At 40.2% G+C, this 27,443-nt stretch overlaps 1 protein-coding gene across 14 annotated transcripts; it reads right to left on the reverse strand.

The window, feature by feature from the left end:
• Positions 1 to 939: 939 nt before the first annotated feature.
• abi3bpb (ABI family, member 3 (NESH) binding protein b) lies at positions 940 to 19,109 on the reverse strand. 14 transcript variants are annotated; one of them, XM_068730371.1, is made up of 23 exons: positions 18,884 to 19,109; positions 16,313 to 16,492; positions 14,695 to 14,763; positions 14,301 to 14,433; positions 13,909 to 14,090; positions 13,305 to 13,357; positions 13,138 to 13,168; positions 12,862 to 12,936; positions 12,229 to 12,285; positions 10,465 to 10,719; positions 9,563 to 9,640; positions 9,053 to 9,181; positions 7,957 to 8,022; positions 5,499 to 5,567; positions 5,251 to 5,379; positions 5,018 to 5,107; positions 4,708 to 4,917; positions 4,518 to 4,623; positions 3,577 to 3,656; positions 3,293 to 3,322; positions 3,055 to 3,213; positions 2,848 to 2,970; positions 940 to 2,542 (listed from the first exon to the last, which is right to left on the reverse strand). In XM_068730371.1, the coding sequence occupies exons 1-23, from the start codon at positions 18,966 to 18,968 to the stop codon at positions 2,427 to 2,429; spliced, it is 2,505 nt and encodes an 834-aa protein (XP_068586472.1). In that variant the 5' UTR covers positions 18,969 to 19,109; the 3' UTR covers positions 940 to 2,426. The 14 variants fall into 14 exon arrangements, with proteins under 14 accessions (XP_068586472.1, XP_068586464.1, XP_068586489.1 ...); XM_068730363.1 differs by having other exon boundaries at positions 9,053 to 9,223; XM_068730388.1 differs by lacking the exons at positions 10,465 to 10,719; positions 12,229 to 12,285 and adding an exon at positions 9,753 to 9,839 and having other exon boundaries at positions 9,053 to 9,223; positions 18,884 to 19,108.
• Between the last annotated feature and the right edge of the window lie 8,334 nt (positions 19,110 to 27,443).

The raw sequence follows: 27,443 nt of genomic DNA on the forward strand, positions 1-27,443 counted from the left end.
ATTTAATTAGAATTAAAAAGTTAAAATCAGAGGTTGTTGTTTACAATCTGAGTTAATCTTGTATGTATATATAAATATATATTTATTGTTACTTTTATTATTTTATTTCATTTATTTATTTTTTACTTAGTATTTAGATAAACTGACCTGATGGAACGTGAACGTCATCATCTTCCCCTCTGACGTTACCGGAGGTTACTCAGCTGATTAAATACGTCACGTTTGTTCATCAGCTGTTCGGCGTTAAACTGATGATGTAACCTCACGGCGTCTTAAAGTAGTACTTCTACCAGTTCATATCGAGTACTTCTACCAGTACATATCGAGTACATCCCATAATACTAAACTTATTTAAGTGTAACAAACATGACGGCTCCTTCAGAAGCTTTCAATCTTAAAGTCTTCTTGTTGAAACGTTTGCTCTCACCTGAGCTCCTCGTGCAGCTCCTCAGCACACCTGCTGTAGCTCCTCACAGGAAGTGACGTCACGCACCGGCATGTAGGGAAGATACGTCCGGTGATTAAATTAAATTAAATAAAAATATAAAAAGAAAAGAAAACACCACGTGATGAAATAAAACTAAAACCTTAATTTCTTATGAATATTATATATATAATATAATATAATTAATATATATATATATATATATATATATATATATATATATATATATATATATATATATATAAAATACAATAATATTAATATCTTTGTTGTGATTTAGTGACCGGAGCGGAACAAAAAGAGACTTCCTGTTTACATCCCCCAAAACTTTATATACATATATATATATATATATATATATATATATATATATATATATATATAAATAATATATATATATTTATATATATATATATATATATATAAATAATATATATATATTTATATATATATATATAAATAACTTCCAGATGAATAAAAACATTTCCTTTTTTTACAAAACAATCAAAAACTTCTTTATTGTTGAAAATCAAAAAGTATAAAACATCAACAGCATCATAACAAACATGAATATAACTCAACGTTAAAGGAACAGTTCAACCAGGAAGGACAAAAGACCCCTTCAAAATAAAGCGCCACCGCTGTGGTCTGGACACGAAGACGAATGTTTTTTAATCAAGATCTATTTTTTCCAGAACCTTCAGAAAACACACCTAGTGGTTCCACCTTAAATCTTTCCACCTTAAGAAGATGTCCGACTATTCTGTGAATTTGTATTTTCAAAGCTATTCTCTTAACTAATGAAGAATAATTAGAACAATTAAAGTTATTTAATCAAATCAGATATTTTTTGTTAAATGTGGATATTGTGAATTTGGCCGTTAGCTAACCGTCTCTTTCTGTTTCTTTTTTTCATTGAATAAACTTTATTGACGTTTTGATTTCTACTGTTAAGTTTCTAATAAAGTCTCACGACCGTGTTTACCTAGTTTGAAAGCTAGTTAGCCACATAGCTATAGAAACAACTGACCGCTAGTTCTTGCTAACGTTGCGTTAGCTGTGCTTCAAATACACAAACAACTTTAAGTTCAGAGTTTATTTTCTTCTTCCATAAATCAGATTTTGTTCGGTATTATAAAGAAAGTGAGTTATGTATTTTATGATTTATTAGCATCGTGCTGCACCGTTAGCTTCCCCCGATGTTTTAGCATGAAGAACATTTTAGTACCATAGAAAAAGAAAGGCCATGTGGAGAGAAATGCATCTGCAAATATACAAATAAACACATTTCTGCTGTGCAAATCTGGACGGCTGAGGAAGCTTTTGGTACCAGACATGATGGTCTATTGTATTTCTATTATTATGATCAACCTACACAATAAACTGCAGAGAGAAGCTAAAGCTAAAGCTAACGTTAGCCTGGGTTAGCGTTTGTTCTCTGAATCTCAGTTTTGTCTACTGATGAAGTTAATTTAAGGTCTGTAATGAATATCACTTGTTCTCCACATCCAGCAGAACGTCTGCTGGTCGCCACTAGAGAACTGGTTTTACTGGTCAGCTCCCAGTTAAGTTAGTCCAGCAGGACGGTTTCTACTTTTTAAAGAGAAATGAGCTGAAAACAAAACAGAAGAAGACCACTTCCTGTTAGACCTCGTGAAGGAATGTAATCAAAGACCTTTTGATAAATAAGTTATGAAAATAGTTTTTTAGGGAGCCAGCTTCCCATAATTTTACACAAAATAAAATATATCTAGCACAGAGAAACCTAACCTTCCTCCTCTACCAAAGACGAGGCATGTTAGCTATATTTTAAATGCTCTCTTGTTACTAATTCCCTGACGAGTATGTCCCGTACATGTTTTTACAGCTCTGGGTGACGTGGTGGACCATGTAGTCCTGAAGGTCTTTAAGGAACCCTGCTGCCGTCCCAGTCCGGGCGACGGTTCCTCTTCTGGGGTTCTCCGAGAACCACTCGGTCTGTTCACCATTTACCGGGGATGGGCGTCCCACACTCGTACCAGGAGACGTAGTTGACGTGGGAGTGTCCTCCGATCTGTCCGAAGTGGACTGGCTCCTGACGCACGGCTCTGTAGAAACCTGGACCAGGACCAACAAGACGTACACCGTGAGAAAGACTTTCTATGGGACTGGTTTTACTTCTGTTAGAGGGTCAAAAGAAGTTTTGTTAGGTCTGGATGGTACCAGGACTCTAAAGGTCTTACCAGGTCTGGATGGTAGCACAACTCTAAAGGTTTTACCAGGTCTGCAAGGTACCAGGACTCTAAAGGTCTTATCAGGTCTGGACGGTACCAGGACTCTAAAGGTCTTATCAGGTCTGGACGGTACCAGGACTCTAAAGGTTTTACCAGGTCTGGATGGGAGCACAATTCTAAAGGTCTTACCAGGTCTGGATGGGAGCTGGTCTGCTCTGAGCTGCCGGCCCGTTCTTCCATCCAGGAACGAATCGACGAACTGACAGTGATCCTCACCGAAACCAGTCTGATCTCCGATGTTGTGGAATTTACCTGACAGGTGAAACAACCAGAGAGGAGTCAGAACCGGATCCAGCTAAACCCCTACCTGAGGCGAGACGGGTCAACGCTACTCACCGTTGAGCGAGTCGCTCAGGTAGATCTTGTACCGAAGCGAGTTGCACAGTTGGACCCCGACAAACTTCCGGTACCAGGTTCTCTTCACGTACTGTTTCCCGTGGCAGTCCGAGTACGAGTCGGTCTTAAAGGGAAACTGAGTCCAGATGGCGTCTTTGCCTGCAGAGATTATTGATTGAGCACCAGGATGTATTGATCACCAGGATGTATTGATGACACTTTGGTTATTGAATCGTACCGGAGACGTTCTCGCTCACTCGAGGATCCGCTGATGAAGGAAACAAAGAAAAATAAACGTTGAAGGTCTTAAAATGTGATTTAATGTCTTTCTTCGTTTAAGTGTTTTATTTTGTAAAGCAGGTGTGTTGACTTTTGAAATGTAAAGCAGGTAGTTTGAGTGTTGACTTTTATTTTGAAATGTAAAGCAGGTACTTTGAGTGGTGACTTTTATTTTGAAATGTAAAGCAGGTGTGTTGACTTTTATTTTTAAATGTAAAGCAGGTAGTCTGAGTGTTACCGTACCCGACTCTGTGTTGAAGGACACCGGGTCACTGGGAGGACCTGCACCCAGCTCGTTCTTTGGCTTCACCTTAAACTCATAACTGCAGAGAAAATGTATAAATGAAGTTATTAAAACAGAACGATGTGAAATAATAATTGAATTACTTTACAGCAGCTTTAAAATAATAACCGTCCACATGCCTTTAGACACTTTAACGTTGTCTTCTAATCATTCTCTCACAGCTTCCTGTCGACGACGGTTTTAGTAGCAGAAGAAGAAAAACAGTCACCAAAAACGTTCCTCATATTCAGGCTCATTAGAACTTCAGGGAGCGTAACAAGCTCGTTTTACTCTCTGAGCCGTGACTCTCGGGTCGACTTGTGTTTGGACAGCTGGAGGTCTGAATACTTCAGGAGTTGCAGCATTAGGACTGTGAAGCTGATCTGGACTCTAACAACAGCTTCTTATAGAATTTTAAATCTTCTGTTTGTGTTTAACACCAAATAAGCTTTTATTTGAGAATATACGATGATCAAATGACCAAAACCAACAGACCTGCAGGGAACCAGGGCTACTGGGGCTCCTTAGGGTCTGAGGCTCCTAAGGGTCTGAGGCTCCTAAGGCTCTGGGGCTTCTAAGGCTCTGGGGGTTTTTAAGGCTCTGGGGCTCTAAGGCTCTGGGGGCTCTTAAGGCTCTGGGGGCTCTTAAGGCTCTGGGGCTGTAAGGCACTGGGGGTTTGGGGTACTTGGTAATCTGGCCTTGAAAACGAGTTCAAATAGCATTTAAAGATCAAACTAATCTGAATCTAAAAAGTCTGCGCAGAGGTGGTTTGGTTTATACAAGTTTTGCTCTGGTCCTGGTCTAGTCTTGGTTTCAATCCACTTGAGACTTGATCCAAACTTCGGGGGACCTGGTCTTGGCTTGACCAAAGCTCTGGAAGTATAGAAGGGTAGATTCTCACCTGCTCTCAGGTTTGAGGTTCTCCACAGTGGTGTGGGTCTGGTTGGTGGTCAGGATAGAGACCTGCTCGCCGTCGGGTCCTTTAGCGATGGAGATGACCTCATACTCTGAGAGTCCGGATCAACAGAACCATCAGATACTCTTCATAGACCTCAGACTACACCTGAAAACATCTTTTGGCTTTTACGTACCCGTGGTGTCGTTGTTGGTTTTCTCCCAGTCCAGGATGACAAAGGACGGGCACCCCTCCACCGTCACCACGGTGAGGTTGGAAGGCGGAGACTTGGGTGGAGCCGTCACGTTCGCCTCGCCGGCTTCGTCTACGGGGAAGTAGTTAAGGGAGGAGGTGATGGAGCAAGGCTCATCCGGCTTCTTCCCCGTTTGGTAGACGACGTGAGGCGCTTTGAGAGGAGGAGGACGGGGATTAGGGTTTTGGTTAATCCAGCACTGCCAGGGTTCAGTTTCAAAGTACTTGGATACATTAACAGCAGTATAACTCACCCACGTAGCGTTTCTTGCCCAAGGCGTCGACGTCAGAGGCCGGCTGGGACTTGAACAGGTCTGAGTCCTCCCAGGTTTCCTGTCGACTGGCTGAAGAAGGAAATGTAAACTGGTTTTAGAAGATGGGTTCTTATCTTTCTGTATTTTTCTTTCAAAATGTTGGCAGCAGTTCTACCAAACAACCAGAAACCACATCTGCCGGCATTCTAACGTAAACGTGAAAGTCTTCCTACCGGTTGTTGTCGGCGCTCCGGTTGTGGTCTGTTTCCGGTCCAGTTTGGTGGGCTTGCTGGTTGCTGGCGGGGCGGCTTTGGGTTTCAGGACCGGCAGCTTGTCCGTCTGCTTAAAGTTGTTGACCTTGTCTGATGGAGAACACAACGTAAAATAAAAATAAAATTAAAATAATTAAAATAAAAAAACAGTGAAGAAGAGAAACGTTCAGATATTGTTGGTCGTCCCTCGACTCGTCTTCAGCTCTCACCGGTTTCTCCTGGTTTTCCCACCAGATTCGGTTTCTTGTTGATCGGTATCGACGGGCGAGCAGGTGATCCTGGAACAAACAATATCAGATATTATTATGATATGATATCATGAATGATATCTGTCTGGAACATTCAATGCAGAACATTTAGAGCTCTATGGGTGGTGCATTAAATATCTTTATTTAAGTTTCTCCTGTCGACACTTTCTGTCTCAACAAAGCTTTGATTTTGGATTTATTTTCTCTTCTCTAATCTCCTGGAAAATCTGCTCTTTCCTCCCGAAGAACAAACCCCAACACATTTCTGATGAACATGAAAACATGAACAAGGTCCCATGTGGTTTTCTACAAAGACTGAAGTCCAGAACCTGCAGCCAATTATACCCCTCCCCCCTCCCTGCTCTCAATTTAAGGAGAAGCCAAAATTCTTCACAATCAACGAGTTGACCTGGCTCCAAAAACTAAATGGAATAAATGTGAAGCCAGAAACATGACGGATGATGGAGTCCTGAATGTTTTGAGCTCGTAACATGAAACGACGAATTCTTCTCAATCAGTTCAAAGTGTAAATATGAAGACAAAGACGCCAGACGGCCGGTGGAGACTTCTATTATTCCTCAACACTTAAACATGGACCCGTTATAGACTGGGCCGGGTCATTACAGTATACAGTACCAGACTACATGAAATATAAATATTGGTCTGATTTTCTCTTTTCACACACAAACAATAAAAACACATTCTTATGTAACCGGCTCGATGCACGCCATGCCGTCCTGGTAGCGTGACGGGTTTTGTAAACACGTCGCGCTCACGATGCTCGAGATTCAAAACCCTGAAGCACCAGGACCCCGGACCTTCAAACGGGACCAGAAGAACCTGAAGAGGTCCAGGTTCCAGATGGCGGGATCGTCGTCGACAGCTAATTACAAACAGCTTCTTTCTATTTCTGCGGCGAGAAAAAGTGCAAAGCTCTGCAAAAAGTGTGATCAGAGGAACACAAAGTATTTTCCAGTATTTTCCTGGAGCTTCTGGCCAAAGCTCTCAAGCTGACGGCCAGTTCTTTCTTCTTTTTTTGTTGCTTCTGAACACTTAACACGACCGAACCATGCAGTCTTGGCAGCTAAAGCACCAGTCTGCACGCTGCATGCTGAGAGGCCGGACTCATGAATTCACAACCAATAAACTGATCCGAATGGCCTAAGACGTCGAGCAGCTTGGACTTCTTGTTCTCCAGAAACAAGTTGTTCACTGCATCCAGAGAAGCACTGCAGTTAAAACTCTTGGACCAGAACGTCGGCTTTATCTGAATAACTGATTCTTGTCAGAATGTTCTGGACTCCTTCTATACGTCTACATATGATAACAAATAGACGGCACCAAAAACCAGCAGATGCTGGCTGCACAAAGACCACAATGACCTGTACAGTGTGGACCATCTTAATAGTCTCTGAGTCCTTTGAGCTGGTGATCTGGATCCAAATGGATCCTCCAGACCACATCTGAAGATTCAACATGTTTCAATTCTGTTTCTGAATCCGAAAACAATCTTGTTTGTGTAAACATTTTTATGTTAATCCGGATGGTTCAAAAACTCTTTGAGGATTTCGGAAAAAACGTATTCTGTAAAAACAGACATATTATAATACAATTTATTAACCTCCCTCACTCTCCAGACATGTTTATTTTAGAATGTCATGGATGTACGAAAGTGGGTATTTTTGAAGAACTTACGGGAAACTTTAAGAGTAACAGGAAAAAATAAGTAATAACTGCTGTGGACAAAAAACACAATAAATCGGTTGGATTTCCAGATTTCAGGATTCTTGTCTGAAGTAAACAAAATTTTAAGTGGAACCTGAGTCAATATGTAGTTCTATATCTACGGGTTCTAAGGTAAAGAAATATAAAACGTGATACATGTTGGTATTTTTATGTATTAAACAACAATCTTTAACCACCACCATCACCCCCCCCCCCCCCCCCCCCCACACACACACACACACACACACACACACACACACACACACACACACACCCCACCACCACATATAACACAGAGACACAATCTGTTACTGGATTTATGGATCTCAAATAATCAAGATCCAACATTCGTCTTGATTATTTGAGAAGCTGAAAACCTGCAGAAGCTGAATGTTGAGACAAAAGACAACATGGACAGACAGATCAATGAACGGACCAATGAACAGATAGATCAATGGACGGACCAATGGACAGACCAATGGACGGACAGACAGACCAATGGACGGACCAATGGATGGATAGACCAATGGACAGACGGACAGACGGATGGATGGACATTAGAGTATGAACAATCACAATGGATGGAGACCGAAACACCAAGATGAGCTGCGGTGGAGGTGAAGATGCTGCGAAAGCAAGTTAAGGGTTAACGAAGACGACACAAAGACAAACAAGGTCTTTTTGCTTTTTTTACCCAGTCGAGGTCTGGACCATAAGGCCGGTCTAGGAGGGGAGAAGCCCCGATGAGGCTGTCCGTTAACTGTGGGGAGAAAACCGAGTGTTACGAAAGAGAAAGAGACTGAGACCAGAAGAGTCCTCGAGTTTGTCTCTACGAGTCAGCAGTATTGGTATCGACTGAACAAACATCAGAGTTCTACAGTCAAGAACCAGTCAGAGTTTTGTGTTTGGAAACAATCAAACTGGTTCAAAATCATTTTTGTTAAGATTTAAATTAGATTTTGGTTTATTGTCTGAGCCTAAGAACTTAAACTTCTTTCAGCAGTGAACTGAAACAAAGTCAGAAAACAAAAGGCAAAAACACAAAGTGTTGAAAATAGAAGTGAATCACAGCGTAAAAAACATTGTAAATCATCAAATACAGAACCAGCGATGTCAACACCAAACCAAGCAGCCAATCACAAGCTGAGGAAGTGACGTCATTCTGATATCTGAACTCTTCAGAGGTTAGAGGATGTCAGGAGGAAAAGTATTGATCCATCGATCGATCGAATAAAGATCTCAGATCACGTCTCTCTTTTGGAGTGAAACACACTTTTAAATATGATGATAAAACTACAGATCTAACTATGTTACATCCAAACAGTCACAGTGAGATGAACTTAATCTGGATTATTGATTATAGGGATCAGATTAGTCATTTGAGGGCCAAAATCTTTGATTAAGTTTTTCATATTGTTTGGTCCCTGAATCATAAATACAATCGGCTGATTAAACATTTAAAAATTCATTCCAATGCAAGTGTTTTGCTAACTGACTGTTTGCTTTGTTGATAGCTTGGTTAGCTTTTTTTCCCTTCTTCAATAACTCTGAATTGAAGTTCTCAGTTGGTTCAATTTGCAGGTTATTTTTTTCGAGGAAACTTTGTTGACAATAATCAGAAAATGATAATTAAAATAAAGAGATACTGGACACAAATTAGTGATTTAACGGCACAAAGTCAAAGTTTTCCTCCTGACACTTCCGGACTTGGAAGGTTTCACGAAAGAGGGAAAAGATCTAAAAGACACAAAGTTCAGGAGAATGAAGAGGAAGAGGAAGAAGAGGATTACCCCCGAGGATCCCAGAGGTGGGGGGCGAGTTACTGGGTCTAGAGGAAGAGTGATGTGGTCTTAGGCCATTAGAGAAGGGAAAGGAGGGGGTTCTTGATGCCGGCCTCATGGATCTGGAGACCATGGTAGCTGAAGGCGGTAGAGGAGACAGATTTCTTTGGCTGCTTTGACCTAAAACATTAAAAACAGTTGGAGGTCTTTTGTCACAATCTGATCTGTTGCCAGTGAAGCTGCAGCCCTGAGCGGTGAAGTTAGTGATGGAAGGTTTTACTCTCATGTTGATGAATCATGATCACAATCTGAGAAAAACAACAGTCATCTGATGAGGTTTGATGAGGAAACCATGACCGTGAGATTGTGAGCTGCATGCAGACGTCACAGTGGGATGAAATGTGTTTAAACTCCAGTCCTGTGGACAAAAAAGTGGAAACAAGATGGACGGCCGACAGAAAGAGCAAAGACTGCCTTTGATTGCACAACACGGGCAGCATTTCATGAGCCCATTATTACCCCAGATGTTAGTTCTGGCTCTCTCATTGGCCAGAGCTGACCTCAGCAGAGAAGATCCGTCCTGTGATTTGCCGAAAGCTGTGAGGGAAAGAGAAGGTTTAACACAGAGATGGTCCAAAACCTGAATTCAGAAAAAAGAGTTGAAAACACAAACAGAAACGTCTGGAGAAAGATGTGTAAACGTTTTAACTGTTTGCAGATGACGCCCTGATTTTCATGGAAGTCCATTGTCTCATGTTTCCATTGTGGTTGAACAAATGGTCACCATTGTTTTCCTCTGGGGTACAAACAGAAGGGATGATGGGAAATTGAGGCATGAAAGTTTGACATTTTTAAAATTAGAATTGTTTTTCATCAAATTTTAACTATTTGCAAAATATACAAAAACACAAAATGTGTTTTACTTGTAAAGACTCACAAAGACATTCATCTGAAACATTCTGACCACAAACCTATAAAGAAGAACAAAAACAATGGAACTTTGAAACTTTCCATTTTAAGAGCTCAGCAGCATCGTCTACAAATCTGTTCAAGGAGCTTCTTAGACTTAAAGATACAAAGACAAAGATTTGTCAACAAAACATCACAAACACTTCAGAGACAGAAACATCAAGGGGAAAGTTTGGCCACATGTTGATAATTGTCAAATGCTAACTGTCCTTTAAAGTGTGACTGTTTGCAGATGACACTCTGATTTACACTGAGATCATAAAGAGAGATAAAGCAGCATTTCTTCAAATATCAAGAGGCTTGTTTTTTACTGTCTTCTGCCTCATCAGGTGCTTTACAGCTATTTTATAACCTCAAACTGGTTTTGAGCAGGATTCAGCTCCACTTTTCTAAAACGTGACATTTATTGATCAAGAATTTTAACAAAAAGGGAGGTCATTGGTGTAAATTACCGGCAGGGTTCTGAGGCTTCCCCGGTGCGTTAGAGGGCGCCTTAGTAGTCGGCCCCTGAAGCGAGTCGCCATTGGAGGGTAATTTAAGGAGGGGTGTGGTGTTGGTATGAGGGGCTTTGGTGGGCGTGGTATTGGTGGGAGGGGCTTTGGTGGACGTGGTGTTGGTGGGAGGGGCTTTGGTGGGCGGGAGTTGGGGGAGGACAGGAAGTGGATCCGCCGGTCGGTCGGTGTCGTTTCTAACGGCGTTCTCTTCATCTGGGGCCACAGAGGAGAGAGGTACCGGGATCATGGGAACCTGATCCTCTTTGGGTTTCAAGATGACACATGATTCTTTGATTATGTAGTTCCTCAATTACATAAAGTACTTTTTTTAGATCCCTCAAGGTCAAAGAATCTAAAAAAAGTACCATGTTGGTAGAAACTCAGCCTTTACTTTGAAAAGAGAATCTCCAGTCAAATATCCAGAGGACCTGGTTTTAGTCCCATAATCTGGTACCTCATGGAAACACAGAAAAGTCCAGAAGACATTGTGCTTGTGATGAGACAGACAGACAGACAGTTTGAGGAGTTTGCAGAACGACTTGGGTTGTTTTTCCTCGGGGGAAAATCCAACCACGTCTGTCTCTGAACTGGTCAACATGCAGACTGAACATAAAGCAACGACAACCAGAGAAAGGACAGAAGACAGACAGAGAGACAGACAGATGACAGAAAACAGATGGGCAGATGGACATATATCTAGAAATGTGATAATGGCTTTAAGTCTTCAAGCTCTATATTTTATCACTGAAGTCCAGTTCTGATTTTAATCATTTTATAACTATGAATTACTTATAAAATGAGACACTTTGGATTAATTTAGTCCAAATGTCCTCTCAGCTAAACCAGATTTGGGTTGTTTATCTGTTCTGTTCAACTACTTTTAACAAATTATTGAGTCCCAGAATATTCTATTCACCTCTTAAACTTTGTTGGAGAACCCAAACTTTTTGTAATACTGGTGTATAAAACATGAGCTTTATTGTGAAAATCAATAGCTTTATAGCTTAAAACTTGTCTTAACTTGTATTCAGGTAAAATATGAAGTCATTTGGTCCAATATTTAGTCCTTAAATATTCTATTAACGTATTAAAATCTGCTGGACCAATCATTAGCATGTGTTGTTTGGCTAACTATATTTATTTAAATAAAATAAATTGTATTACTATTGTCCAGTTACCTGGCCAGCAACAACATCTTACTGGCTAACTAGCATGTTAGTGGGTAGCTTGCCAGCTACAATTACTCATCAGTTTGCCTTTTTCTGAAGGACTTCTGAATGAATGTGTTTTTATTTGAGACTGAATAACTTGTTAAATAATGTGGTAATCGTTGTGCTAATAGTTAGCTGTTTAGCTAGTTATTTGTTTTAGCTCTGTAGCTTCTGAGAAAGACAAACATTCTGAAGTTTGAGAAAAGATAGAACACAGGTGAAAGAAGAACTCTGATTGGTTCAGAAGCACAAAAGAAGCAGCGGCTTTAAAAAAGGACTCAAAGTGGGCGGGGCAAAGTGAACTTACTCGTACCACCTGACCTCCAGCGACGCCACGCCTTCGTATCGACTTTCGAAACCAGACTCAAGGCATGCTAGCATGCAGCCAATCACAACAGCTGCATGTCCCACAGTCCCCACCCCCTTCCCAGGTGCATCACAGGTTCAGCCGAAGCAGGTAGAGACAGGAGGAAGCTGGGGTGGTTAACAAAATAAAAGTCTTTGTTGTTACCGAGTGACACAAGAGGGCGTTTAGGAGGGAAAGTTTCTTGGCGGCTCTCTGGTGGCGCTGCAGGAAGTCAAACGTTTAGAGTGTCAAAATAAAAGCGGTGAAAGTATAGAAATATAACATGATAGAATAGATTCACACGTTGTTCTCAATGTTGAACGAGCTTTATTGAAACGTCTGTTCTCAAACTGAAAGTGAGTTTCTTTTTTCTTTAACTTGAAGTTCATTTCAATCATTTTGTGGCAAATTATGACAAAATTAGCAGCATTTCTTTTTTTTTTTACTTTTTGGTAGTTTTCTTACAGAAAACATGAAAGTGTTCAAATAAGATCAACAAATCAGCTTTGTGACCTTTGTTTTCTACGTTTATTTAATTTAAGTAGAAATGTTTTCTTCATCGTATTTTACTACGATGTCTTTACTTTTGTAGCGATGAGAGCCAAAAGACTCTTTTGTCCACTTTGTGTTTTTTTATAAAAAACACAAAGTTAAAAACCAGTTTCACTTTCAGTTTGTTGTGAACGAAACGTTTCATATTGAACCAGCTGAAACTCGACAGGAAGCGTCTCTGGTGTCCTGAATGAGAAAATAAAAAGGTGACGTTTTTATGTGAAGGAAACAGGAAGTGATAATCACCAAAGGAAGTGCGAGGAGCTCCGGGGAAAGCTGAGTTTTTGAGAAGAGGAGAAAGTCGAGTCCTGTTGTGAAGAGCTGAGACACAAAATCATCATCGGTTAGTCTTTAAACGAGTTATTAATAAAGTGCAGAGTGTTTCTTTATGAATGTTTCTAACAAGTCTAAACATGAAAAATGTTTTTATATTAAAAGATTCCTTTAATAACATGAAGCAGAAATAATGAGACGCTGCCTGAACAGGTTCAACTTTAACATAATAAATGATTCTCTTCTTACCGGGACGAGGAGGGAAGAACACGTGAGGTTTCTAAAACACACAGACATTCATTTTTATTAGGACATGTATAAACTACAAGTCCCAGAATGCATTGCTGTAATAAACATCTTCATGATACAAACATACAAGCATCATGAACATCAATGGAATTAATTAATAAACATACCAGCGGCTTCGCCAGAGGATTACGCAGTTTGTATGGTTTCTGTGTGTTTTTATCTGTGAAATACAGACGTGTGGAAGGAGATCAGGGAAACAGCAGAAAGCTCAGGGAGACTCAAATACGGATGTAAATATTATTACCACATATACACACATATACACACATATAACACATATTTAACACATATTTAGCAAGAAACATAAAAATCTAATTAGAAGATTTTTTTCTCCTTCAGTTTCGGACTTCTATGTTGTAATAAAGACTTGAGATCTTCATTTAATAATATATATATATATATAACATTTATAATAACAACAATATTAATATTACTATTAATAACAATAATAAATAATAACAACATTAATATGGACTCATGTGTCTGGAAATAAAGTTGAACTAATAATAATAACAATAATATAAATTCTACTACTACTACTCGCAATAACAGCAATAATAATAATATTAATACTACTGCTACTACTATTAAATAATAATAAATAATAATACATAATAATAAATAATAATAAATAATAACAATAATATCAATTATACTACAACTACTACTACTAATAATAATAATAATAAATATTAAAGATGGGGTCCTTACTGCCCATGTTGGTGTTGTGGATCATGGGTTTGCTCCAGGTCCCGCTCCGGTCCCCCTTGTTGGACCGGACACCGAACTCGTACGGCGTGTTGGGTTTCAGGTTGTCCACCACCGTGTCGCTGGTGGGGCAGGTCTGATAGATCCATTTCCTGTTCCTCTCCCTGTAGCGGATTGTGTAGAACCTAAAGGGAACGTCACAGTCTGTTAGTACTTGTGGGGTTCCTCAGGGTTCCACGCTGGATCCTTTGTATTTTTATGTATCTATGAACCATACAGGTTCACCTAAATTATTATTACCATCATGTACTTATTATTGTATATATATATATATATATATATATATATATTATTATATATATATATCATATATATTATTATGGGATGTATCTGACCCGTCCTCCAGACACTCGTTCATCACGTTCCCCTCGTATGGAGTCTTCAGGTAGTTTCCCCAAGACAGGAGGACGGCTGAGGGACTGACGGAGCCTATCACCAAGTGGAGCGGCTTCTCCAGGTTCACCTTACCTGAGGAGAGAGTGAGACAGGTGAGGACAGAGTGAGACAGGTGAGGACGCAGATGAGGAGACAGGTGAGATAGGTGAGGACAAAGTGAAACAGGTGAGGACATAGTGAGACAGGTGAGGACACAGATGAGGAGACAGGTGAGGACAAAGTGAAACAGGTGAGGACATAGTGAGACAGGTGAGGAAGCAGTGAGACAGGTGAGGACATAGTGAGACAGGTGAGGAAGCAGTGAGACAGATGAGGACATAGTGAGACAGGTACCTGTACAGGTCTTCTTCATGTCGTTGGCTGGAATCGGCTGGATGGCGACCAGATATTTAGGTTCAGCATCTGGAACAAGATTCAGGTTTACATGAATAATAATAATAATAATAATAATAATAATAATAATAACACATATATTATATATGTTATTATCTCACCAGACTTCATTCTAAAAGATGTGATTTTAAGACAAACCTGAGCTGTTTTCCATAAAAACAAACAAGCTTTTATTCTCTGACAGGTGGAAACATGCCCCGCCCCCTGTGACCTCATCAATCACCTGAACTCACCTGGAGGACGAAGTGTTTGTTTAAACTAATCCTGTGTTTTCTTTTTCAGTTCAGGAGGTCGAACACAAACTCACTTCTTGTTTTAAAAAATAAGACGGAAAGGTAAACACCACAGCCCCGCCCACTCACTTTGATTGACAGGTGACCTTGGGGCAGAAAGAGCAGCGACGAGAGACAGAAATGGAAATCTAAATTCTCCCGTTGGAGCTCAAACTGTTTGTTTTTAAAGCTTATGGGTTTCATTGACATTGAACACAACATCTGACTCTCCCAGCAGCAATTGAACGCACCACAAATGATGAAGAACACTCATTTAAATGATCAAAATAAAAGATGTTTGAGGTTGTTGATCGTCCACCAGATTTGTTTTTAATCGACTCTCAGGCTCTCTGCTAAATCCTCCGATGACTCGCTCCTTGAACGTATCATATGTCATAACTTTCAGTGCTTTTTGTCCCGATGGGATAAAGATCGTTGGCCGAGCTTCAGAAAACGGATCAGAACCACCTGCTGCTCCTCAGAGGTTCTCACGTTCTAAAGGAACTCAAGTTTCTTTAGTTCACAGTGTTAAAGACAGAAAACATCTGTTCAAACATCTGTTGTTATTGTTGCTGCTGGTCCCCAAAAGTGTTCTGCATGTTTTCACCAAACAACGGATTTCAGAGAGTTTGACTTCTAGTTTCTCTGACTTCATCACAAAGAATAAAAACTATGAAACTCAGCTTAAAAGTACGGAAGCCCAGAGCGGAAAACTCCTTCTAAATAACAAGATGAACATAAAAGATAATGACTATATACACAAATGTCCCCATTTCACAAGTCTCCGTCTCACCCAGCTCTGTCTCACATGTCCCCATCTCACCCATCTCTGTCTCACATGTCCCCGTCTCACCCAGCTCTGTCTCACATGTCCCTGTCTCACCCATCTCTGTCTCACATGTCCCCGTCTCACCCATCTCTGTTTCACATGTCCCCGTCTCACCCAGCTCTGTCTCACATGTCCCTGTCTCACATGTCCCCATCTCACCGTTGTCTGTCTCACATGTCCCCGTCTCACCCATCTCTGTCTCACATGTCCCTGTCTCACATGTCCCTGTCTCACCCATCTGTCTCACATGTCCCCGTCTCACATGTCCCCGTCTCACCCATCTCTGTCTCACATGTCCCCGTCTCACCCAGCTCTGTCTCACATGTCCCCGTCTCACCCAGCTCTGTCTGACATGTCCCCGTCTCACCCAGCTCTGTCTCACATGTCCCCGTCTCACCCAGCTCTGTCTCACATGTCCCCGTCTCACCCAGCTCTGTCTGACATGTCCCCTTCTCACCCATCTCTGTCTCGTACGTCCGTCCGTCCTCCGGCAGCGTGATGAACTGTCTGGAGAACATGTTCCCTCCATAACCCAGAATAAAACCCTCCAGCTTCACGTCTGGACTCGGACGGACAAACTTCATCACGATGGTGTCTCCGGTGGCGTTGATCCGGACCTTCATGTTGTGACGCCGCACTGAGGAGGAGAAGAAGAAGAAGAGATTAGAAGAAGAGAAGGACAACCATGTATATGCATATCACATGTTATAAATACACTGATTTGTCTTTGGAGGCAATGAACCAGACTCCAGAGAGTTTTTACACATTTTAACAGATATTGTGCTGCAGGTACAACGTGTAGTTCAGAGTTCTGAAGACTACAAACAAGGTTTAGATGTTAAATGAAGCGTCTCTTTAAAGGAGGAATGAATTAAATGTTTCTGTAGTTTCGGTGAAGCGTCGAGGTCTCCAGAAGCTGCTCCGTCACACCAGACTCCGTCCGTCTTCTCTGGACATCCGTTTGTCCAACAACATGAAGGACAAAAACTAGCCGAGGAAGTCTCTGCAGTCTGAGACTAAAGTACTAACACAGCATACAAAATACTACTACCAAAGAAGCGCACAAGTACTGCAGAGAAACTACCAACGATACTACTAACAAAAACTAGTTTAAAAACACACAAAGAAATAACCATCAAAGTACTAAAAGAAACTACAAGAAACCCTCATAAGTACTACAAGCAACCATGATGTACAACAAAGTACCACAAAGAGTCATAGTACAACAAAGTACCACAAAGACCAGAGTACAACAAAGTACCACAAAGAGGCACAGTACAACAAAGTACACAGACAAGTATAAAACTACTACAAGAGTTTTAAAGTAAAACACAGAGAACCAATGACAGCATCAATCATCATTATTATTAGTTATTATTATTAATAATAATTATTATTATTAATAATAATTATCATAGATGACTAAAGTAATAATAACTAAAGCTGACGACTTTAAAACGCTCATAAAACTAAAGTCTCATGACCTCAAACTGTAAAAGTAACAAAGTGTCTTTCCTGTCCGGACTAACGAGCTGCTGCTGGTTTCACTGGTTCACTGGTTCACTGGTTTACGGGTTTACTGGTTCACTGGTTTACGGGTTTACTGGTTCACTGGTTCACTTGTTCACTGGTTTACTGGTTCACTGGTTCACTGGTTTACCGGTTCACTGGTTTACTGGTTCACTGGTTTACCGGTTCACTGGTTTACTGGTTTACTGGTTCACTGGTTTACTGGAAACTAAACTCTGATTACACAAAGTACTTTCCTGACTACTTCAACAAAAAAGGAGGATTTAGCACCACCTAGAGGTCAAATCCAACACACTGAGCACAATGTAGAGAACCACAGGGTTTTGTACTGGTCCTGGTGGATCATGTTTAGTCGACACAGGGTCCTCTACTGGTCTTGGTGAATCAGGTTTAGTAGAAACAGGGTTCTGTAATGGTCCTGGTGGATCAGGTTTTGTAGAAACAGGGTTCTGTACTGGTCCTGGTGGATCAGGTTTAGTAGAAACATGGTTCTGTACTGGTCCGGGTGGATCAGGTTTAGTAGAAACAGGGCTCTGTAATGGTCCTGGTGGATCAGGTTTTGTAGAAACAGGATTCTGAACTGGTCCTGGTGGATCAGGTTTTGTAGAAACAGGATTCTGAACTGGTCCTGGTGGATCAGGTTTTGTAGAAACAGGGTTCTGTGGTTGAAGGATTATGTTTTGCTCACTCTGCAGTTTTGATCCTCGTAAACTTCCATGTCCAGACCCCCCCCCCCCCCCCCGCTGAGCTAAGGCCCGCCCCTCTGACGCTCTGAAGACATTTAAACTCAATGAGGCAGAAAGATCACAAGTTAGATCACGCATAAGCCCCGCCCCCTCCAGGTGAGAGACACACCTGTCTGTCATCTCGTCACTCAGAAACAAAGAGTCACGTTTAGCTTCAACACGCGACACCTGAACGCCTCACGACGGACAGGTACGGAGGCTCAAAGACGCAGAAATGTACTAAAACTACAAAGACATGAAGAATACTAATACTACAAAGACAGGAAGAATACTAAAACTACAAAGACATGAAGAATACTAATACTACAAAGACATGAAGAATACTAATACTACAAAGACATGAAGAATACTAAAACTACAAAGACATGAAGAATAACGTTTTTATTTCTGTTTGACTACAAACGTGTATGTTGAGTTTATGAATCTATTGACTGAGTTTGTTTTCTCACATTTAAACAGATTTCATATTTTGTCTCTTTTATTACTTTTTATTACTTTTTCAGTTTCAGTTTCTTCGAGTTTTCTTTATTTATTCCACATTATCGAGCTGAGTATTATTAATAATATTAATAATGATAATAATATATATAATATAATACCTCTGCTCCTCTGAACAAGGACTAATAATAATAGTAATAATAATAATGATATATATATAATAATAATATATATAATAATAATAATTATATATATGTATAATAATAATATATATCAGAATAATAATATATATAATAATATATATAATATAATACCTCTGGTCCTCTGAACAGGGACTCCGTTGAGGACGATCGTCCCACTGATCAGCAGCAGGACTCTGAGGAGAGCGACAGCCGACATCTCAAAGCTCCAGGATGAAGAAGATGATGAAGATGATGAAGAGGAGCGACCGGGAGCTGCACAACTTCACTAAGCGTCTTCAGTCTTAGGACTTGTTCAGCCGTGGGACGTCCTCTCTGTGGAGAGGAGGACACGCGACGCCTCCATCTATAGGCTCTGAAGGGGGCGGGGCCTGGACGACATCATCGCCTTCCTCTCCTGCTGCACACACCCTCCTCTTCCTCCTCCCCCTCTTCCTCCTCTTTAGCCCTCAAACATGGTTTCTTCATCATGACTCCTCCTCATCACGTCTTGTTTTGTTTTTATAAGTCCTGCAGAGCTGAGGAGAGAAACATGCCGATCATAATAATAACAATAATAATAAAGGTACTTTACGTGGTAAAAACAGACACAATAAAATCAATTACAATACAAACATGGCAGATATGAGGATATGATGAGAATAAACTTTTCAATCATTTCTTTAATTGTTCTTTGTTTTCAGACGCTGCAAAAGTGGTTCTATCTCACACACACACACACACACACACACACACACACACACACACACACTCTGCAACTAGTGTGTGTGTGTGTGTGTGTGTCTCTGACATTTCGGTCCACGTGCTCAGAGAAGCTTGTGAAACCAGAGCGTCCTCGGTGGCCTCGCTGCTGCTGGAACACACTCACACACTCACACACACTCTCTCACACACACACACACACACACACACACACACACACACACACACACACCCCACCCGCATCACAACACATCCGCCTGCTTTACACGTGCATGCTGGGAAAACCTCTGCACAGCCAAAACCACTGACATGTTTTCTCCGTGTTAGAGACCTGATGATGATGAAGAGGAGGAAGAAGAAGAAGAAGTTAGAGGTCAGGCTGCTAAACAGGAAGCTGATGACAGAAGCTCATCACGTGTCAACACTGAAGAAAACAAGAGAAGAAGAAGCTCCATCCCTCCTGTCAATCACACTAATGACTGTAATCTTCAGTGTTTCTGGATGATTAACTCAAGAATGTATCAAGTTTCTCAGAAGTTTAAACACCAACAGCTCTGTGAGGAGAGAGCTCATGGAGCGTTGAGCTAAATGCTAGTATGCTAACATGCTGCTGTTAAGGTTTCATGTTCACCATGTTCACCGTCTTAAAGCACAACAAAGAGATGCAAAACAATCACCACAAAGAGACGCAAAACCACCACAAAGAGACGCAAAACCACAACAAAGAGATGCAAAACAACCACAAAGAGATGCAAAACAACCACGACAAAGACGCAAAACCACCACAAAGAGACGCAAAACAACCACAAAGAGATGCAAAACCACCACCACAAAGAGACGCAAAACCACCACAAAAAGACACAAAACAACCACAAAGAGATGCAAAACAACCACGACAAAGACGCAAAACCACCACAAAGAGACGCAAAACAACCACAAAGAGATGCAAAACCACCACCACAAAGAGACGCAAAACCACCACAAAGAGAAGAAAAACAACCACAAAGAGACGCAAAACAACCACGACAAAGAGATGCAAAACCACCACAAAGAGACGCAAAACAACCACAAAGAGAAGAAAAACAACCACAAAGAGACGCAAAACAACCACAACAAAGAGATGCAAAACCACCACAAAGAGACGCAAAACAACCACAAAGAGATGCAAAACAACCACCACAAAGAGTCACAAAACCAACACAAAGACACAAAGAGAAACAAAGTGACCTCAAAATGACTAGATGAATTAGCAGTAAACAGCAGAGGCCCATTCACTTTGTAGGTCGTAGTAAACACATGATGAAGATGAAGATGAAGTACTTTGATGAAGATGAAGATGATGTACTATAATGTTCTGATTCCATTGCTGCTGTCTGGAAGAAAAGAAAGATCAACTCTTGTAAAATAATGGAAGTGAAACTGGTTTAGTTCAGTGTGCTTTGAAGTGTCACAGTTTAAACTGGCAGTAAAGAGTCTGACAGCAACAACAAGCTTCAACTCGCCAAAGTCAACACTTCAGTTCTCAGGTTGTGAAAGTTCACTCCTCTGCTTTTCTTCTTCTTCATGTTCATAAAGTTTGTTTCCACGCTTCGTACTGTAAAACCTAAACTCTCCCACATCAAACGGCTCAACGGGTTCAGACTGATTAAACAAACAAACACAGTGCTCCCACTGCCCCAATAATTAGGCTAACGCTGCTAGCGAGGCTAACGAGGCTAACGAGGAACTGTTATCAACAAGTCCATTTACAATTAGACCTCAACTTTAATGGTAAACAAATGCCTTTACACAAAAATCTGAAGAAGACACAAACAGAACCAACTGAACCAACACAAACAGAACCAACAGAAAGTTGTTGTCTCCTCAGAAGCTCGACTGGACAACAAACAAACTTTCACACCTTGTTCAGTCTGAAACAAGCTGCTGTTAAACAGCAGTTTGTTTAAGAGTCTCTGGAGTCTGAGTTCTTCACTCCTCATGACCTTCACAATAAAACACAAGCCTTCACTATAAAACACACAAGCCTTCACAATAAAACACACAAGCCTTCACAATAAAACACACGGACCTTCACAATAAAACACACAGACCTTCACAATAAAACACAAGCCTTCACTATAAAACACGCGGGCCTACACAATAAAACACATGGGCCTTCACAATAAAACACACGGATCTTCACAATAAAACACAAGCCTTCACTATAAAACACACATACCTTCACAATAAAACACGCGGGCCTACACAATAAAACACAAGCCTTCACTATAAAACACACATACCTTCACAATAAAACACGCGGGCCTACACAATAAAACACAAGCCTTCACTATAAAACGCACATACCTTCACAATAAAACATATACCTTCACAATAAAACACACGAGCCTTCACTATAAAACACACGTACCTTCACAATAAAACACATACCTTCACAATAAAACACACGTACCTTCACAATAAAACACACATACCTTCACGATAAAACAGGTCACTGAACACTTTTAATAACAAAGCTAAAACAACCTTAAAAACTTAAATTATAGAAACACTTCAGAAACAAGCATTCATTTTTTAATGATTTTCAGGAGAATCAGATCAGACATTGACTAAATTCAGATGGAACTTGAGTTCGATGTTGATATTAAACTGACACTATTTATTTTCAAAATGTCTGACTGTATCTGTCTGCTGATTGGTCCATCTGTTAACAGGGAGCTCTTAAACCAATCAGACGCCTCCTCTTCGACCGCCACCTGCATCACATCACGGTGATGAGAGCTGAAGCCGGAGGAGGAAACCCAGCGACGCTTACATAACCTCCGTTATTCTTTCCGGGGAAACTGCAGCACAGAGCTTTCTTTGTCCGCCCGAGGCTGCTCACTGACACTAGAAACACTGGAAACTCTTTTACCCTTCACTGTAATTACAGCCCTCATATTATCCCTTAAACGCTCTTCATTTGTACGTTAAAGCAGGACACATTATGCAGAATGAATCTAAGTGCTGAGTTATGGAGATGATTAAGAGTTTACATGGTTATTAATGTGAAAAGAGCCGTTAAATTGATCTGTTAATGATCCCTGACTGATTAACTTCATCTGGACTCAGTTTGATGTTTTTAAAGTCTCTAAACGTTCCATCATTCAGGAAACAAGGCAAACTGTGGTTTTAGCAGTTAGGCTAGCTGTTTAGTGGCTACACTGGCTAGCATTTTACACCTCTTTGTGCTAAGCTAGCTTTAACACATCCTGTAACACAGTGTAGCTACAAACAATGATGCAAATGTTAACTACATTTAGCTACAATACTATTAGCTAGCTAAATATACCAGTCATATCTAATAAACATATGAACTAATGTTCATTAGGCTAGCTGTTTAGTGGCTACACTGGCTAGCATTTTACACCTCTTTGTACACACCCTGGTACAATACTGTGTAGCGTGACGTTTAGCTACAATAATATTAGCTACACACAGCTAACTGTAGCTAACTGTAGTTTAATCTCTAATAACACATTTTGTATTATATTAATACTTCAGGTAGTTTCATCTATAATAACATTTATATTAATAGTTCTGTTCGTTCCATCCATAACAACACATTTAGATCTCTTCTTCTGCGGTAAGTGTTAGCAGATGTCCCCCCCCCCCTTTAAACCTCTCTGGTTTGGACAGCGGAGCGGAGAAGAAGACGCTTTATTTTCCAGCTTTACATGAAGAGTTCAGACCCAAAGAAGATGAGGAAATCCCCAAAAACACCAGCGAGAGCTCAGAAACATGTGGAGCAGTTTAGACTGAAACAAGCTGCCTCATTATTGTTTCATGTGAATATTGACTTTTATATTAGACTGATGTTAACATATCTGTTACATATAATGAACATAATGAATTTAACATGATTTACATTATAAATGCTGTTTGATTACATCACTGTGTAAGAATTAGAAGTAACTGATGAAATAAACAGAAGCTGCACCATGTTTTCACAGAGTCCATGTTCCAAAGTAGACCTGCAGACCTTAGTCAGTCCACAGCTGCTCCACACGAGACCCTGAAAGACACCTGAATGAAACACACCTGAATGAGACACACCTGCATGACACACACCTGAAACACACCTGAATGAAACACCTGAAACACACCTGAATGAAACACCTGAAACACACCTGAAGCACACCTGAATGAGACACACCTGCATGACACACACCTGAAACACACCTGAATGAAACACACCTGAAGCACAACTGAATGAAGCACACCTGAATGAAACACACCTGAAGCACACCTGAATGAAGCACACCTGAATGAAACACACCTGAAGCACACCTGAATGAAGCACACCTGAATGAAACACACCTGAAGCACACTCAAAACACCCCAAAGAACAGCCGAAACACACCTGAAAGAACACATTAACACACACACAGCACACCTGAAAGAACACCTGAAATACACCCCAAACACACCTGAGCTCCTTGATAAGCCCCGCCCACAGCCACAGGGACACTGATGAAGAGAAAGTAAAATGACTCAAAGTGCTGCAGCTTCACTGAAATCTAAAACCAGGTTCATGAGACCGCTCCGTTGTCAAAGCAACGAGTAAATACATACTGTATATATATATATATACAGTATATACAGTATATATATATATATATATATATACTGTATATACTGTATATATATATATATATATATATATATATATATATATATATATATATATACTGTATATACTGTATATATATATATATATATATATATATATATATATATATTATGATAATAACCCTATTTAAAAGGACAGTAAATGACATAAAACAGAACAGCTGTAGACTCGTGACATTCGAACCCTCCATCAGAGGAACCCGATCCCTCTGAGCTCCGTTGTTACTTAAGCGAAGCTAACGGTCTGTGACAGGCCGGCTGAGTCCTGGTCCAGAACAATCAGAGGGGTACGTCTCGCTGAGGACTGGGTATCCCATTAAACCCCCACACGGCCAAGACCAGATACCTTCCAGTCACCGTCAGACCTCAAAAACACCTGCGGAACCAGAACTGCTCGGATCGGATTCTCGTGACCCAGAAGGTGGTTTTGTTTTGACCCTCTTCCTCCTGGAGCCAGCAGAGAAAAAGATGAAGAAGACTGGTGTCTAAAGGCATTGTGGGAAATGTAGGAAACCCCAGAGTTTAGCTGAGGCAGGTTCACTCCCTGAGGATCATGGGTATTGTAGTCCTCCTCATGTTTCATGGTCACACGCTGTCTGAAGCTTTAACGTGCGTCTGATATAATACAGTTAGACGTCATCGTGATCTGGATCCAACATTTAATGAGACCCATGAAGAAGAAACAGAGTCCAGAACCTGAAGAGTCTGTTCCTCCAAAAACTGTGGAACAAAAACCCAAAATAGATTCATCTTTTCACACGTTTGACATGTGACGACCCTCCTCCTATCATGCACTGGGTACCCCGTTGTTTCCTGTGTTGCAGGTGGTGATTGGAGGCTCGTCAGCCAGATGAGCAGCACCTGTGCTGGTGTGGCACGGGCCTTACAAAGAGCCTGTTCAGTTGGCAGCGACGGGAGGCAACAAGGAGGACCGCTGTTGACGGGCTCACGACCGGTGTTGCTGCCGTGGCGTACCTGCTGGGAAATATTGTATTACCTGTGCTTGGAAGACAAAATAAATAGTTTCTTTTTGGCCGCTAGCTTGTTGTCTCCCTGCTTTTGTTTCAGTTTATGAGCCAGGCTGTGACAGACACAAAACTTTCCCAACAGCCCACTGTGGAAACATCTTCATCATCATCGTCACTGTCGCTATGGAAACAAACATGAGCTGAGAGGAGGATCAGGATCAGTGGCTGAAAGCTCAGGACATAAAGGATCTCGTTCCTCGTCACATTCTTTCCTTTACACAAATATTTCCTCTTTTCATCGTCTGTCAACGTGAACGTCTGAAACATCTTCGTCCTTTAACAGCCGAATTTAAACAAAAAGAACTAAAATAATACAGAATGAAAAGAAACATCACAACATTCAAACAAATGGAACAACATAAAACCTGAATACATTAAGATACATTAGTTGTAAAAAGACAAAAGTATAAATTAATTTTCTTCATTAAATGTTATAATGAAGAACTAACAATAAAAATAAAAACTTAAATACAATTTATTAAAAAATTTAATCTAAAAGTATTCATAAAAACAACTTTTGTTCTTGATTAAAACATTTTTAAATTTAAAAACACCGACTATGATCAAATACAAGTCTTCATATAAACAAAGATATAAAAATAATACAATCAAGGAATTCCTCCATAAAATCAACATAAATGATGAACTTCATCATAAAAATCACAATAAAAACCAAAGTGAAGACGAGGATGATGAAGAGCGACCTCTTCCTCACTCGCTGTTCAAACCTTATTTAAACATACGCCTCTGCTGTCATCAGGTGAACTCGGTTGCGTCTGTCAGTCGAGAATCAGCAGAAACATTCCAACATTCCATAAAACTACAAACATGGCTGAAATAATAAAGTCTGCAGCCGCAAAATCAACAATTCATCAGAGATGTTAACTTTATTCAAAATGTACGGTGGCCCACGAGGGCCAACGCGCTACAAAATTACTTTACTTTTTAATTATGTTGAATTTTGGAAGAAATAAACTTTTGATTTAATAAATTTAAGTTACATTTTACTTAAAGATTGCTTCACGTTTGCGAAGGCCAAAAATATTAGTATGAGTTTACAACTGAAATAAAGTTTCTCAGTTCTACTGACCCACAGGGGGCAGCGACGTACCAACAAAGAAGACCAAATGTAGTAAACAAAGTCTAAAATACGTTAAAAAAATGCTGTTTGTTTACCAGAAAACTGTAGTTTTTGTTTATTAACTAACATGTCAAAACAATTGTTGAGTCTCAGACCACATTTCCCATCATCCCCTGCAGCTTCCTGACAGCTCCCCTGAGCCAGACTCCATAAAGAGTTTGAGGGTTTCTAATAATAACTACTAACAAATAAAACTGTGGAACTCAGATGTTACTGTAAAAAATATTGTCATTTTATTTTAGAAAAACGTGACGGTGCACTTAGACATCACAGTTTTAGTTTTTAGTCTAAAATCAACAGCATAGAAAACCACACACAAAGACACAGAAGACCGATTTTAAGCCATCAATTTGCTGCAGAGGTTTGTAGTGTTGAGTGGGGGGGGGGGGGTGTATAAGAACAAACAGCATCTAAACAACAAACATCAGCTGTCAGTCTATTGGATGGATTTCATCAGATTATTGAGTTTCGGGTAAAAGCAACAAACAAAGAAAATTCAAGTATTTAAAAACACTATTGGCTGTAATGTGGGTGCTTTTATATTTATATTCATACGTATAGTTTTAATACTCTGATAGTTTCACTTCATTTAATTTTGAGAGTATGTCTAGCTTTTAGTACTCAATTGTATTTTTACTTAGTTCACACAAGTAAATGACTTGAAAAAATCATATCGTCTGCAAACAGTTTTAGGTTTTTAACAAATATGATAACTTATGGGAACAGAATCATATCGTCTGCAAACAGTTTTAGGTTTTTAACAAATATGATGATAAATAACAGTTTCAGGGTTTTTGCATTGAAACTGAAATGTGAGTTAAACCGTGTTGAGTTGTGGATGAATCTCAACATATGAAGTTTCTCCCCAAAGACAGACAAACAAGTCACAACAATCGTATCTGGAGGCAGTTTAAAAGTTTAAAACTGTGGTTAATATTTCTGTTTAGTGACGAAACACAAAGACGAAAAATAAAAGTTCTACACATCCGTCAACACTCCAGCATCGATTAGAAATGTAAACATTGGTGTTTGTTAAGCAGCTGATTGGCGGCTTATTGATCCGAGTTGTTGAGGAAAACTGAAGTCAAGGGCTCTGAGAGTCTACGCATGAAATCCCAAAGAAGCTAGCAGA

Source organism: Cebidichthys violaceus, unplaced genomic scaffold, assembly GCF_023349555.1.
Source record: "Cebidichthys violaceus isolate CVI_PGR_0920_01 unplaced genomic scaffold, fCebVio1.0.p SCAF_103, whole genome shotgun sequence".
Lineage (NCBI taxonomy): Eukaryota > Metazoa > Chordata > Actinopteri > Perciformes > Stichaeidae > Cebidichthys > Cebidichthys violaceus.